This window comes from Glossina fuscipes, unplaced genomic scaffold (assembly GCF_014805625.2).
Source record: "Glossina fuscipes isolate IAEA_lab_2018 unplaced genomic scaffold, Yale_Gfus_2 2, whole genome shotgun sequence".
In the NCBI taxonomy this organism is placed as follows: domain Eukaryota; kingdom Metazoa; phylum Arthropoda; class Insecta; order Diptera; family Glossinidae; genus Glossina; species Glossina fuscipes.
In genome coordinates, this window is record NW_023998416.1 from 17,637,566 (window position 1) to 17,652,999 (window position 15,434).

At 34.7% G+C, this 15,434-nt stretch overlaps 1 protein-coding gene across 2 annotated transcripts in view; it reads left to right on the top strand.

The window, feature by feature from the left end:
- The first annotated feature begins 87 nt into the window (after positions 1–87).
- LOC119633363 (PIH1 domain-containing protein 1) overlaps positions 88–15,434 on the top strand; it is a 21,533-nt gene continuing 6,186 nt past the window's right edge. Inside the window, exons 1-2 of one of the 2 annotated variants that reach the window (XR_005246870.1) lie at positions 88–290; positions 348–453. Coding sequence is in view for 1 of the 2 variants with exons in the window: in XM_038026885.1 (XP_037882813.1) it covers positions 222–290; positions 348–453 (175 nt within the window). In the remaining variant the exon portion in view is untranslated. The remainder of the gene's footprint in view (positions 291–347; positions 454–15,434) is intronic. The other variant, XM_038026885.1, reaches the window with a different exon arrangement.

The window sequence follows — 15,434 nt, forward strand, 5'->3', positions numbered from 1 at the left end:
GATTAGGACAGGGTGCTTCAAAAGGGAAGAATTTCTTTATTAACTTTTTTATTTTGATTTTTTCTTTTGGTTCGTGTTTTTTTGTTAATACTGGCAATAACGCTAGCTCAACGATATCTTTCAACGACATCTGTTTCTGTGTGTAATGTGTAGACATTTTTTCTTTGAAGAAATTTTGTTAATATTTCTTAGATTTTGCTAAATAAAAACTACATTTAATAATGAATTCGCGGAATAACTTTTTAGATGCGGATAATAGTTTAATAGAGAGAAGGTTGAGATTTGTGCAGGTAGCATTGCGGTATAAGTAATAACAAATATGGCGTATTATAACAAGTTTCTTGCAGAATGATTTTGAAGACAGTTTGAATCAATACTTTAGGGGATCTAGATGTGACGATTCCACTACTTCTCCACCTCCACGCGACTACAAAATTGTTCAACCTAAACCTGGTAAGTACAGGCTATTATTTTTTAAGAGGCGCCTTTCGAATTTGATGTTATGCAAATTTAAATACGCTGCTGGGAATAGCGGAAGCCGTGTTTTGGATAGTGCGAAGAAGTAACACTCAGGTCAGATTAACAAATTCCATTCATTGAGGAAATTTTGAGTGATTTTAGAGAAGATGATGAGTAATCATTAAAGAAAATGTGACGAAATAAAGGCGGGAATAACAACGGTACTTTAACAACGGTTATTTGTCTTATATGTTCAAATAGGTATTCTCGATGCACAAAAATAGCGGAATCATTTGCCAAATTCTATCCTTATTCCGATCGTAATAGCTTGTCTGAGGTAATAGGCTTGACTTTGCAGCTTCCGTTCATGTTGCGTCTAGTTCCCGTACCCCCCAAGCTTAAATTTTCTTATCAGAAAATGTCAAATAACGCCGTTTATATCATATTGTTCAATGCTTTATTTAATTGTTTCGGAAAGAAAGAATTTAACGGTTACCTGTTGCACGCTTATATACAAATGATGCATTGTACAGAAAACTTAATTTCTATGGTCAGCAAGAATATTTTTGTTGTTTAATTGTGAACAAGTCTTCAAGACAAGTTATCATCTTCTTCATTTGATTAGTTAACTAACAGTGGGTTCTCTCTGCCTGAGAAAAAATTATAAGTTGAATTTTAATATCAAATATATTTATTAGTAAATCGTGATTAAGTAATTTAAAGGATTTCCAGTACCGGTTAAGAAACAAGATTTTTTTAATTGTTAATAAAAAAAAAAGTAGAATATACTTGAGTTACGAAACGAGTAATGTTCGATTTGGTCATAGTTCTGCGCAAAACTTATGAACATCTCAACATATCAACAGAGAGCGCGCGAACAAATTATTCCTATAAGTGGATTTTATAGATTTTGGAGGAATTCTAACAGACAATGATCGGGTTAATGTAATATGGCCATCATGTGATTTCGAATAAATACTTTCCTTTTTCTGCTTCATTGCATGACAAAACTCGTTGTATTTTTGACCGAGGTTGTCAAGTTTTTGAAAAGTTTGGGACAAAAATATCAGGCGGACTGACAGATAAATCTTTTCGTTATAATAGATTATCTCGGGTCCTTCCGGGTGTTGTATACAAACGTACAAAGTTAATGTGCTCTCCTTACCTTATAAGTTGCACAATGAAAACTTGGGAAGTTAGTTTCGAAAAATCTTCAAATTTTCCTAACAAAACAATCTCTTTTCTATAGTTAAAAATTAATTTAAACCGTTTGCTTTGAAAAAAACTCAAGTTTGATTTTCAAAAAACCAAAGCCAAGTAATTAATATGTACTTCCGAACTATCTTTTCAATAAATCGATTCTTCCGGACCGCCTGTCCTGAATTGTTGAAAAAGTGACGAAATATTTAATGGCTAATTTAAATAATCTACGGATATTGAAAGAGGTTTCTTCACTCCATGCCCATATTCCTTTCTGAACGGCGCCGTACACTATAGCGGACCGGAAAAAAAATCTTTTTAAAGAGTAAACGGAGAAATAAACAACAAAAACAGACTAAAACTATTTGCAGAGTCTACAATTGTTGAATCTTAAAATTGAGGCATAAATATTGTAAAATAACTTGTGTTAAAACTGATGTATCGTACAATTTAATAGAATTTTATACGAATATTTCTTTTTGCTTTGGAAAAAACAGAAACTCATTTGCTTGTTTAGATATACTACTACTGTGAATATATAGAAGAAAGCAAAGCTGCTTTTGTCGTCATAAATACTTCGTGCATCTAAGCATTTCAATATCAATAACAAATATATATTTTTCGCTCAAATAGGTCAATAATTAATTTTGAATGCATTTTTATTTCAAAGACGTGAATTAGACAGTTTAATAAAATCTTAATAGATAAGATTAAAAAACTTGTGTAATTCTCTTCTTGGGCTGCGTAATGATGAGCGTAAAATCAAAGAGAGAATCCAACAAGTTTCGATAACGTATATACTGCATTGGATGAATGTATCTATTAGAATTAAATTGATTGCTCAACAGACCATTAAACCAATTAAACAAATATTTATTAGTGCTATATATATATAAGCGTACGCCAATTTGTTAGACAACGTAAAGCGTTATAGTCATGCAAGTTTCGCAATTAATACCCTACACCACTTCCTGTACCTAATTTAATCTAAACTATAGAAATGAGAAAATAAATTAGGCACATTTAACCCAAATATATATGCTATGCTATACTTGGCAAATTTTCATCATTAAATAGTAAAAAGAAAATCTCGTTGCCATATCAAAAAATTTATAAATTTGATGGTGGGGAGGATGTTCAAAAAATGATCCCATTGATTGTGCGGAATCTATTTGTCATCGATCATTGACCGAGATGTGGCGTAATAAGAGCGATCGTATAAGCGATCCGGTCCAGTTCATTTTTAATAGGGCTTCTCGTTGGAGCAATATATGTAAATGTACCAAAATTTATCAAAATATCTTGGACACAATTTTGAATTGATTGATGAAATAAAAGATGGCTGCACACATCTGCACTGGTTTAACGTACTTTAACGTAAGGTATTAAAGTAAAGCATAAAAACTAATAATAATTGATGTCAACGCATATTATATTCAACGAAAAGTTTGTAGGAATTTCGTTTCCTTCCTCTCGTCATCACAATTGAAAAAAAAAAAAGTACGAAAATTTATTTCGGTCCGGACCGAATCTTTTACACCCATCATAATTCAGCCCAAAAAAAAAAAAACAAAAGAAGTAAGAGAACAAATTCCTCATGCTCTATAGTACGGAGTGGTTGCAGTTGATTCCTTCTGTTTTCAAAATAAAAGTGTTTGTCGTAGAGGCGTGTGGGCGTTGTAGGCATGCCCTTTGAAAAGTTTAGGTCAATTCCAATTTTTTTTGCAAATTTTTGGCGATATCTTCATTTTCGTTAACGGGAGCATGTTTCCCATAACTACTGCAAAGTTACGCAAACGAACAGATAGACAGATGAACAGGCGGATACGTTTAGGTGCATTCCAAATTTGAAACTGGCCGCGAACTTATATACTACATGCATACTTTACGGGATCTTTGAAGCTTGTTTCTGCACCTTATAAAGGTATTAAAAAAAAGAAGGAAATAAACTTTGGTACATTATAATGTTGGGTGGGCATAGTCAATTTTTTTTATTTGTATACAGGTGCTACAGCACCGCCGGCTAAAAAATGCGTTCAAATTTTTCTACATTTATCAGCTTTACATTATAAGTAACGAGCAAAAAACCAACCTTTTATTCCTTTTGAAGGACAGAGGCATGCTCAGTTTACGCTGTGCTGTGGGCGGGTCGTTCGACCAATTTGTTTCATTTTCAATATCAACTGTGTGTGCCAAGTTTGAAGTCGATAGCAGATGGACAGACGGACATGCTTAAATCGATTTAGAATCTGAGACTGATCAAGAATATATATAATCTGTGGGGCTCTTACTCTTCCTTCTGTGCGTTGCAAACATTTTGACCAAACGAACATACCCTCGGTGATGGGTATAAAAAGAAGCCGACATAAGTTGTCACGACATATTTTCGCTTAAACTAATATAAAAATATTTCATTTTGTATGCATAGAAATGACTGAATACATAGCCCCCAACAAGTTTCTCCACTTTGGAAAACTACATCTGATTTAACCTTAACTGAGGGATGATATACCGATATGAAAATCTTGTTTGGAAGAACGTATTTTTGTCTGGTTATGCTAACATATCGACATGTAATGCAACCGATCACAATTAGTAAAGATTTATTTAGACAGATTTTGGGGCGAAACTATTCCCCTTATAAGCATTTACTAGCAAATTACGCATTCGCTCACAATTTCCTGTAAAGCAATGGTTCCTCTTCTTTTCTCAAACTTTTGCTCATTATATCTCAAATTGATCACAATTTTTTACCTATAACGATCCTTAGTCAAATACGAAACTCCCTTGAATTACCCCACAAATCTATCTACATCTAATAATACTGTCAATCAATAATCCCGAATTAAAAATATATGAAAAATGCGGAAAATTGTCACGTCCATACTTGTCACGTTGAACAAGTTAAATAATTTGAATAACTGAACTATTCACTGATCGCGTAGAACATATAGTTGTCGGAAATTTTATACCGTCTGCTAAATGCCCGCAATTGGCAAATTGTTTGCAGTGATGCTCCATAAGGCGAATATGGATCTCTTCACTCATTAATTGTTCATTTGAATTCTAGGAATTGAGAAAAGTTATCGCTACAAAGTAATTTCATACCGTAAACAAATAAATGTTAAAAAAAATAAATAGAAGAACATTTACGCCAATGATTTTGTATCAAATCTCGTTTTTCAATTCCATCACATGTTTAAACGCACACATGTATACGCGAACATACCTCTCTCTGTTTATAATAAAGTTGTTATTTTTTAAATTTTTCAATGAAATCATTGCAACTGGCTTTCAGATAATTAAAGTGCATTCGTCTGCAATGACAATGATACCATAGCAATACGAAAAGTGAAATGAAAGATGTATGACAGTAATTAAAATTGCTTGCCTACGCTTAATATGAATTGAACAAAAGTTTTTGTGCTAATATCTATGTCGTATGTCATCTTGCACCACTTGCGTTATAAGGATATATTAACAAGGATGATTTGCAATAGATCCATCTTTTATTATACCGTTTCTTTAAGCTTCTCTGTCCGTCCCTTCCTATTTGCTGTCTTGTGTTCAAACTACAGATCGCAGTCTTTGAGATATTTCGCCGCCGTGCTTTGGTCTAAGAACGGGCACTATTTCTAATGATTCGGATAGAACCACTTCTTCGACCACTTCCCACATAACCCCTTCGTTTGAAAGGGCGTTATTTGAATAATTGCAGAGTGTTGCCCTAGCGAACCGTGTTCCCACTACATTGTTTTTGCACGTTCACACTCGTTTGTACAGATAGTGGGGATAATGTACGCCTTATTCGACCAACCTAAACCCTACGTATTCTAAGAGTTGTTGAAGGTTAGGTGGAAACCAGCCTTATTTCTATGTGTTCATCACAGCATCGTTGCTTTATGTCTACTTCACATTTTATATTTAAAAAATTATAAGCAAATGTTTACATGTTTACAAGTTTACATGTTACATAGTCTGGAGAATATTAAACGTATTAATGGAGAGAAAAATTATATTAACTACATGCAAAGGTCACTGTTTATGAGTTTTAATTGCATAAATAAACTCAATATAAAAATTTTAATCTTTTTATAGATAGCCTTAAGAAAAAAGTTCTTGGTGATTTTAGCGAATAGAGGGTTTCAAAATCGCATAACTAAAACTAAACTTGTCAAGTCAGGCTAAAGTGCGTTTAAAAGTTGACAGCGAAACCATAACTAAATAAAAAATACATGTACACGTGTAATCTTCAGGCTACCACATCTCATCACAAATCGTATGCAATATACATATTATCCCAGAATATATTAATATCTGAACGTTGCGAAAATAAAACAAAATGAAATTAAATAAGCAAATAATTGCAAAACATGGGAAAATACACTAATCATAAAATGTAAATAGTTACGTGACGTAAGCGAAAACACGCAAAAAATATACACATCTACAGAGAAGCTAGTGGGGCCAACTTTACTAAGGTTCAGACAAAGAACATTAGACTTCTCTACTCAGAACATTGAGTCATCATTTGTTAACTTGTTGATTTCTAGAAATATAAGAAGGAATTTGTGAGATTTATTAAGTCAGTCCGCGTTTCGCTAATGAGCCAAGATTCTGAAAAAATTCACCGCATTTATGATGATGATGTTTTTTTTGAGAACCAGCAGCACTCGAGTGCTTTTTCCTTTTCGTTCTGAAAATTTGGTTTTTAAAGAGGAGCTACGATGCATTCAACCGGTCCTTGAGAGAGTCGACGAAATTCTTCAAAAAATGGATAGAAATCGGCAGAGATCGTATGTTATTAATGCAAAAGTACACATTTAATATTTGAATAACACGTGAATCAACAGTGAAAAATCGAAAGAATCGCTGTTAGATGAAAAACGAATCACGTTGATTCTACACATCCCTACAGTGAACAACTAATAACGCGACTAAAATGCGCGGAAAATATATGTACGAAGCTGAAGGTCATCATTTGCAATAGGCTGCGGGACACAAGTTTTTGCTTCTTTGTTCGTGTTTTTAAATTAAAGTTTGTAACAAGTTTCATCTCCATTTCCTATAGGCTATGAATCCAAATATTTATTTATTTTTAGCTTAATTTATTTTAAGTTGCAAGTTCAATTATTTGTTTGTTTGGGCCGTAAAAATTTGGCCTGGACCGTCCATGCATTTTTTAGTTTATAGGTTTATGAGCTTTTGCTCATATTTGTGGACTGAAGCTTACGGTTTATGGATATTTATTTCACTTTTGGTCCTGACAGCGGTATGCCGTGGCATACGAATAACCTGAAGGCAAGAACATTTGCAAACAGTTTATAACTATCAACCTGTTTAAATGATATATAACTTGGACATATACTAACGATTCAGGTCAGAGAATTTTAGAGGTCAAATTGATTGTTCTGAGCAAAGTTTTAGGTAACCAAAAAAATATATTCATCCCTTGTATGCATATGTATACATAAGAATTTTGATAATACTTCTTTATTAAAGGAAACCATAGATCAAGGTATATAATGCATATTTTCCTTTGTTTTCGATGTAGACTATTATACAGAGAAGAGAAACACTAAATTATATCGACTTGTACGCCTCGATTCGATTGTAATGCACATGTTTAGCCCTACATCATCCTAGAGCTATTCTAACCATGTCAGTGTACAAAATTTCATCAAAATATTTCAAAAATTGCGGGCTGTAGGTTGAACACAAAAAAACAAGACTGATAGATGGACAGACAAGCTTAGATCGATTCAAGAAAGTGATTTTCGATCGATCGGTATAACAGAAAGTGGGTCTATATTAAGTCCTTTTGGGTATCGTACACCTAATTTACACTTATACTGCACGTGGTGTGGAGTATAAAAATGTTCACTCAATTTATAGTAAATAAGCGCGCAGTAAAAAAGCGTTCGAATCTTTGTCATTGCACTTTTTCTTTCAATACATCATTCACAGATTTCGCTCAGTTACTGCTGCATCGTATATATGACGACAATATAAGCAAACACACTTCCACTTACAACTGTTATCATTGCAAGGTTTTTTCTATGCCATTAAATCCTTTGTGTTATTGCGACTACATTATATTAAGTACTGATATCTCTATCTGTGCAATGATTCAGCATTTTTTCTAATGCTTTGCTCTTAAAGCTGCTAGTTAGAGCTTAACAGCAGTTTCCGAAGATGAGAATAACTGAGAAAGTAACATAATGTGATTAAAATAAATTTTTTTTTTTTTGCATTTTGCAAAGTCATCGTATAAATCATCTTATAAAGATGAAATTTTTTTGAAGGCACCTTAATCGGTTGATGAGTATTGTTTAAATATCAGTTTGTGAAATTGTCCACAATTGATTCGTTTTTTTTTTTCTCGTTTCTGACGTCACACACAATTAATATGCTTTACTTCTCCAGTATTACACGGTTATAGAAATGCTATGTACGAATTTAAAAGCACTTTTCAAATCTTCTTATCTTAGAGTCACATCACAGTGCACATCAATATGCAAAGGGTAAGAACCAAAAGAATTTCCTTTAACAATTTTTTAAACTGAAAGAAGAGTTAAGATTAAATTTAAGATCGAATTCAAATTTTAAAATTATTTCTCTTTGCGTTTTTTCTGCTTCTTTAGAAACACCATCAACTTTCCCCAATTAATTAATTCCTGACATAATCGATCGAAGAGTGATTGATTTACCTTTTTCAGTTCTACTTTCTAATAAACAATAAAGTTTTTATACATTATATAAAAACAATAGAAAAAAGAAATTCTATTCACAGAATTTATTTCACTGAGACACTGCTTAGCGGGTTCGACCAACACATTGAAAACACGTAAACGAACTGAATTGTGCTTATTGTGTTTGAAAAGATCTTAACATATTTTTAGCTACATAATACTCTCAGTTAATTAGTCTCAGCTATAATTGATTCCTGCTTTAACGTGGACTTGTGTGCTCATAACAAAAAATTGCTTTTAAAAATTCTAACTTATAATGACTTTTTAAAATAGAAGAGCGCATAACATATCTCCCAAAATGTGCTTAACCTAGTATGTTACAATAAATAAAAAGAGATCACGATATCTTATCAGGAAGGATTTAACTTTAAAGAGTAAACAACTAAGAATAGTACGCCGATAATATTTACAATGCAAATGTAAATAAGTTTTTGTTAAAATTGTAAATAAAAAATTGTAAGTAAAAACATTATAGTGAGACACAACCCGCTTTTAAATACCCTAAACCACTTCGCTTAATACAGTTATTTATATACAAAGTTCTTAAAAGTAAATTTTATTTGGCAAGGGACGGAAGAATGGTCTCGAACCAAGTCAATGGCACATGTCCTTGGGCCAAAAGCACGTCTGTATATCAAATTTCATCAAAATATAGCAAAAATTCCAATTTGAACCCCCAAAAACTAGATGGACAGGCAATCTTAGAACAAGTTAAGATTGCTTTCTTTTAATTCAGAATAATTCCAGAAGCAATCAGATGGATCGATCTAATCTTGGCTGTCTGTTTTATGCACTTTCTGAACCGATCGGTGTAATAAAAGATGAGTTTATTCGAGCTCCTTCGGGACGGACGTACGTACACACTAACTTAATACACCTTTATGCAATCGCTGGTCTGTAGGGTGTAACAAAAAAAAAATATTTGCTTTACTCTAAGGCAGAGGTTTCCAATTTGAGTCTCTGAAAAAAAAGTCTTCGGCTTTTCGCTTCTGGTTTTTTAATAATATTTAACGGATAGAAACATATCGTCGTTGGCTGTTTTTCTTCACAGAAAAGGCGCTCACCTACAGAGCAGAGTATCATATTCTAGAAGCAAGCGTATGGCTGCAAACAAACATTAGCAATTTTTTTCCCATCATCATTTTAGCCCTTTGAAATTGTATTTCAAATAATTAGATAAGTTCCGTCACGTCTTGCGTCAGTCTTTGCAATAAGATCGGCTTGAAAGTTTGGAAATCCCTGCCCTTTATTTATAAAGCGACGAGACAAATTCACAAGTTCAACAGAAATAAAAGAAGCGCGTTCAAATGCAATTCTCCCAGTAATCCCGATCGATGACGATAGACGATCGCACGAAGTAAAGGATTCGTTAAGCGTACCAAGCATACATAGAATTGTCACGATCGCACATATTTGGAAAAATATGTGAACGATTATTGGTTAAAGAAGGTGATGCACTTCAACGAAATGTGAAGGACCAAAAAAGTTGGAACGAGTACAACTACATTAAGCTTATTAGGTGTATGAATTTTACTTCGTCCTTATCTGAAGAAAAGTGTGGGCAGTGCTGTGGATAAAACTGGAGCCTCTCTATTTGAAAGCGTTGGGTGCTAAAAAATTTGAATGAATTGTCCTTAAGCTACAAAGGCTTGTAAGAAACAGTACCATGCCGGCTTAATTCAAACGGCGGTGTTGCTAGATCCTTAACTTGAATTATCGTGTTGCAGAATAACACATTTTCTGTTGGCAATCGTTGGACACTTTTCAATTAGAGATTTATTTACTCGGTCCAATCCCAGCTTGTCCAAGGTTGGGCACCACAAAATGAGTGACTCCTCGAATACTCCACCAAACACACAAAAGCGGCTTTTTGGATTGTAGATCTGGCTCAGTCGGAGAGAGCCACTGCCTTTTATATTTTGAATTATCATAGAGAACCCATTTTTCACCTCCAGTGACCAAGCGATCAACAAACTGTTCTTAGATGGTTGACGAACGTTAGTTAAGGAGTGTTTGACAATTTCTCGATTTGCTTCCACTTCCACGTTTATGATGTCATTGTTTAAAGTCGAAATTATTGGATGAACTTGATTTACGAATGTGTAATACGTTCGGACAAATATCGCAAATGTGTTTGGTAGCTACCGTTCCGTTAGTACCCTTGCGAAACCCAAAAAATATTCCATACCAAATATGGGCCGGAAAAGTCCGGTGTTTGGCTGACCGTTGCACCAAAGCAAAAAACATTTAAGATTTTAATATCTACAAGTAAACAAGTCACTCTAAGTTTAAAATGTCTTGGTCACGGCTTTGAAGCATACCCACACTGAGCTGATAAACGAGATTTCTTTCCGGTCCTCTTATTTTAACATCTCCTTTACAAAGAAGCCTTGGAAAGCGAGATAAAAACAGCGGAAGCAAAATTGTACACCTAATATTACAAACAGCTGCTTTGGTGCTACTCCAACATCGAGACTATTTTAGACTACGAGTCTGTCTGTTTTAAGTTTCTTATTTCTTTAAAACGCAATTATTAAACATAAAGTTCAGTTTTGTTTCAAGTTGGAAGAAATCGTCGAGATATTTTCCATTTGCAATTTTTTAGAGAAACTCTATCGTAAAGTCTGAAACTTTATAAAGTGCTGACACTTGCACTATGCATATGCTATTTCGCATAGCTGCTAAACATCGCTAATTATTAATAATATCTTGCAAGTTGGTGCATTGCGTTCGGTAAAGTCATTAGCTGGTGCTGCTGTTGTGGGCGAGTCGCGCCTTTTTCCCCTATTTAATTCAAGTGGAATTCCCAGATCATTTGGTCAAATTTTAAATTGAAATTTGGGAATAGAGTGATGAGAAGAGAACGGAGGGCGGTTTGTGGTTCTCGCTATCGAGCAAATTCGATAGCAGCGAATTGTGAACTCGCTGTAACGAGTAGAGAGTTTTTAGCTGTGGATAAAGGAATGAAACATTTTTCGATCACAGTCTCGATCGAGTCTATTTGACATCAAAAGCCATAATCTACTCTTGGATTTTATGCTTTTCAAAATGGTTACTTACTTTCGAAGATATATAAAAAAGAAATTCCATTTTCTTATGGTGAGAGTAACTAAAAAAAAAAATTTTTAAATCTCTTAAACGCCCTGGCAAAGGAGTAATTTATTTATTTATTTTATTTATTCAACTTATACAAGAAACTCAACTAAAACAAAATGGTAGTCGAGTTCAATTGCCTCTTAAAGTAAATCTTAAATTAATTAATGTTAAAACTTAGTAAAAGTACAATAAAACAAATAAGAAGGAAAAAAAAAAAAGAAAAAAAAAACATATATGCAAGCATGAATTGAGCCACATCCACAATCGGTACAGGACCAAATTGCAAGTAAACCCCTAAGCCATCGCAAACATGCATAAGCTTGGCAACCGATAATAGTTAACAACAATTAATTTTCGACCCATAATGACTTTTTAATGTTAAAAGTTAGTTCAAGTACGGCATAGGTGAATCGCGCGTATTAAGCAATGTTGCTTTAATGGACTTTAAAGAGTCCGTTAATGAGAATAAGTGATAGACGTCATTTAGGTTCTTGCATACAACTCTGAGCGGGTTAAACAGTTCGTAATTATATTTGCATTGACTAAGCTTTATCCAGATAAAGTGCCTAGAGAAGCGGTTAGGGACATTAAAGCCTATCTCACGAAGTAATGCGGGCGAGTCAATTATACCATTTATTAATTTGATTACGAAGGAAACCCCAAGAACAAATCTACGTTTCTCCAGTGACGGTAAGGATAACAGAAGCAACCTATCTTCATAGGGTGGAAGAGGGGCAATCGGGTCCCAACCCAAAATCCCAAGGGCAAACATCAAGAATTGCTTTTGAACAGATTCAGTTGAATCTACGTAGCATCTATATGAAGGAGACCACACAACAGAGGCATACTCAAGTATAGGTCTAACCAAACACATGTAAAGCCTTTTCGTAATGTAAGGATCATCAAGCTCTTTGGACTACCTCTTTATAAAACCAAGCGCGGACCTAGCTTTGCTTAACGAGAGCTCAATATGCAAATTGAAACGTAACTTATAATCAAATAGAACGCCTAAATCTGTGAATGAATCGACGTTCCCCAACTTGTGCGAATCAGTGAAATATTAAGTAACGACTTCCTTCTTGAGAAAGAAAGCTTCTTACATTTATTTAGATTTAGTTTCAGAAGATTCAAAAAGCACCATGCAACCAAATTATTCAAATCACTTTGAAGATGATGTGAATGCGATTCTACGGAAAAGGAAGAAAACAGTTTAACATCATCAGCATACATTAAGATCTCGCTGAATTTAATCACGGAGGGCAAATCATTGATGTATAAATTAACTAAAATGGGTCCTAAGGTATGCCAGACGTCACGGGGAATTCATCCGAGGTAATGAGGTTAAACAAAACCCTGAATAATCTACCATGCAGATAAGAGCTTAACCATTCCACTAAGAAGAAAGGTAAGCCAGAGACTTTGGGTTTAAAGATAAGTAGTCTGTAGTTAACCAAATCAAACGCTTTGCTAAAGTCAGTGTATATGACATCAGTGCGGGAGCCACTAGAAAAAGCCTTGAAAACATGAGAAGTGAACTCTAACAGATTGATGAACGTAGATCTACCCTTTCGAAAACCATGTTGGACAGGAGAAATATATGATTTCATGGAAAAGGCTATATGCTGAGCCATAATTCGCTCGAACAGTTTAGGCAAGACAGTCAACTTGGCAATGCCTCTGTAGTTCTCTACAAATTTTGTGAATAGGAATAAGGAAACAAATCTTCCAACACAAAGAGATAACACCTAAATTCAAGGACTTGTTAAAAATCTTTGAGATAACACCACATAGCTCGCCAGCACAAGATATAAATACACATGAGGGGATTCCATCAGGTCCAGGCGAACAATTATATTTTAGAGAGCTCAATCCTTCAAAAACGTCATTTTCAAAAATAACAAAGTTAGGAATTGAAACCAAATTAGAAATCGGGTTTGGATAGTTTGCTGATAAATCAAAATTAGCAGTTGAAAAATTCTGTCGGAAGTATTCCGCAAAGAGATTTGCGATTTTAAAATCATCCGACGACTTGGAGCCATTAAAAGACACATGCGAGGGATTTATGGAGATTTTTCTTTTGGAATTAACGAATTTAAAAAAGTATTTAGGATCAGCAAACAAGGAGGATTTAGCAAACTGAAGGTATCTTCAATAGTATTGGCGGTTGTGGGAGTTAAATTTATGCCTTGCCACTGAGTAAGCGAAACAGTCGAAAGAAGAACACCTTTCCGAAAATTTTTTGAAAAGCTTATTTTTCCTATTCTTGTAATATTTAACTGTTTTATTAAATCACGGTGGACACTTGCTTCGAGGACGGGACTGCTTGGCCGGAACGGATGCAGAAATAGCTTGATTTAATATATTGTAGAACGTCGACAGTGAGTTATCAATATTTCCCACTGAGAAATCAAGCACAATATGAGAAAAATTTTAGCATGGAAACATTGATTTTATGGAAATCATAAAATTTATATGAAAAATCGAATTGGGAACGTTGTAGAAGTTCAACGAACCAACATGCTTATAATGAAAGGAAATACCCAATGCTGGATGATATGGATCCTCAGGTAAATTAAACGGAAGTCAACGATTAACGCAAATCTCAGGAAAATTGGCAAAGCAAAGATCAAGCAATCTACCATTGCAATTAGGGGTACCATTGTATTGAACTAAATTATGATCAAATAATTCATTAAAGAACACAACGGTTCTACTAGATGTTGAGGTAGGAATCAAACAGCCAGAACTATCACTGTAACACCAAGTGACTTGAGGCAAATTGAAGTTACCCAACGCAATGACTATATCGGTAGGTTTAGATTGCTTGGCTACTTCACAAGTGAGGGCGGCCTGTTTCTTACATAGGGAGATATCCGAATTTAAGGGAATATAGGAGCAGGTCACATATAAATGATTATTAGGAAATTTCACTCGAATGGCGATAAACTCAATGTCGCGAGTAGTTGGAATTTCAAGTGGATAGCAGGGAACTGCCGAAGAAATGGCAACTAAAGCACCACCACCATTGCGATACAATCGATCGTTTCCGAAAACTTGAACTTGAAACGAATTATGGAAAAGTTCCGATTAATGTAGATCCGGCTTTAACCAAGTTTCAGTAAAGACCAAACAGGAAAACTCTGTGCTCACTGAATTTAGGAAAGTAGAACGAATTTTTGAATTTAGGCCCCTAACATTTTGATAAATGAGAGAAAATGCGCCTGAAGAAATATTTAGTTTTTTTGAAGGGGAAAGAGGTACTACATTAGCATTACAGGGTTGATCCCGAGGGATAAATTCCTTAATTAAGGATCCAACCGGTCACAATGGTTTATTTAACATCAAATCCATATTTTCATTCGGAACTAGAATTTTAAAGGATGAGATAGCTCTACATTGAGAAGGAGCCAATTTGAAAATACTAACGCGTTTTAAATTGACAGAAGGGGTTTTCGCTGTCAGATAACTTATTATGTTATCAACAGATGTATCTGGTGCCAGTCTTGACACAAATATTGCCTTTCTGGGAGGAACTGCCTTCAAGCATACGTCAACAGTACTAGATGCAGCAGGGTTCACGGATGGGGAGTTATGAGTTGGGGAAAATATAGAAGGGGTAACCACACTTGCACGAACAGCTTATGCGACGTGCTCATTTTGGCGACCGGCGTTCACAATCGAACAGCCAGGAGGAGAGAACGATTTACTATTATCATTATTAGTTTTAGGCGATGACGCCTGAGAAGATTGAGTGACATCAATGGGAGGAGATACGCTTGCCACTTCAGCATAGCTCAAGCCAGAAGGGCTTCCCGGCTTTTTTGTAACTTTTACCGACTGACTCAGCCGTAGCAGAAACGCTAACATTCTTTGTAGACTATAAGGAATCGCTTACTTGCACCGACGAAACGGACTTAGGAAAACTCA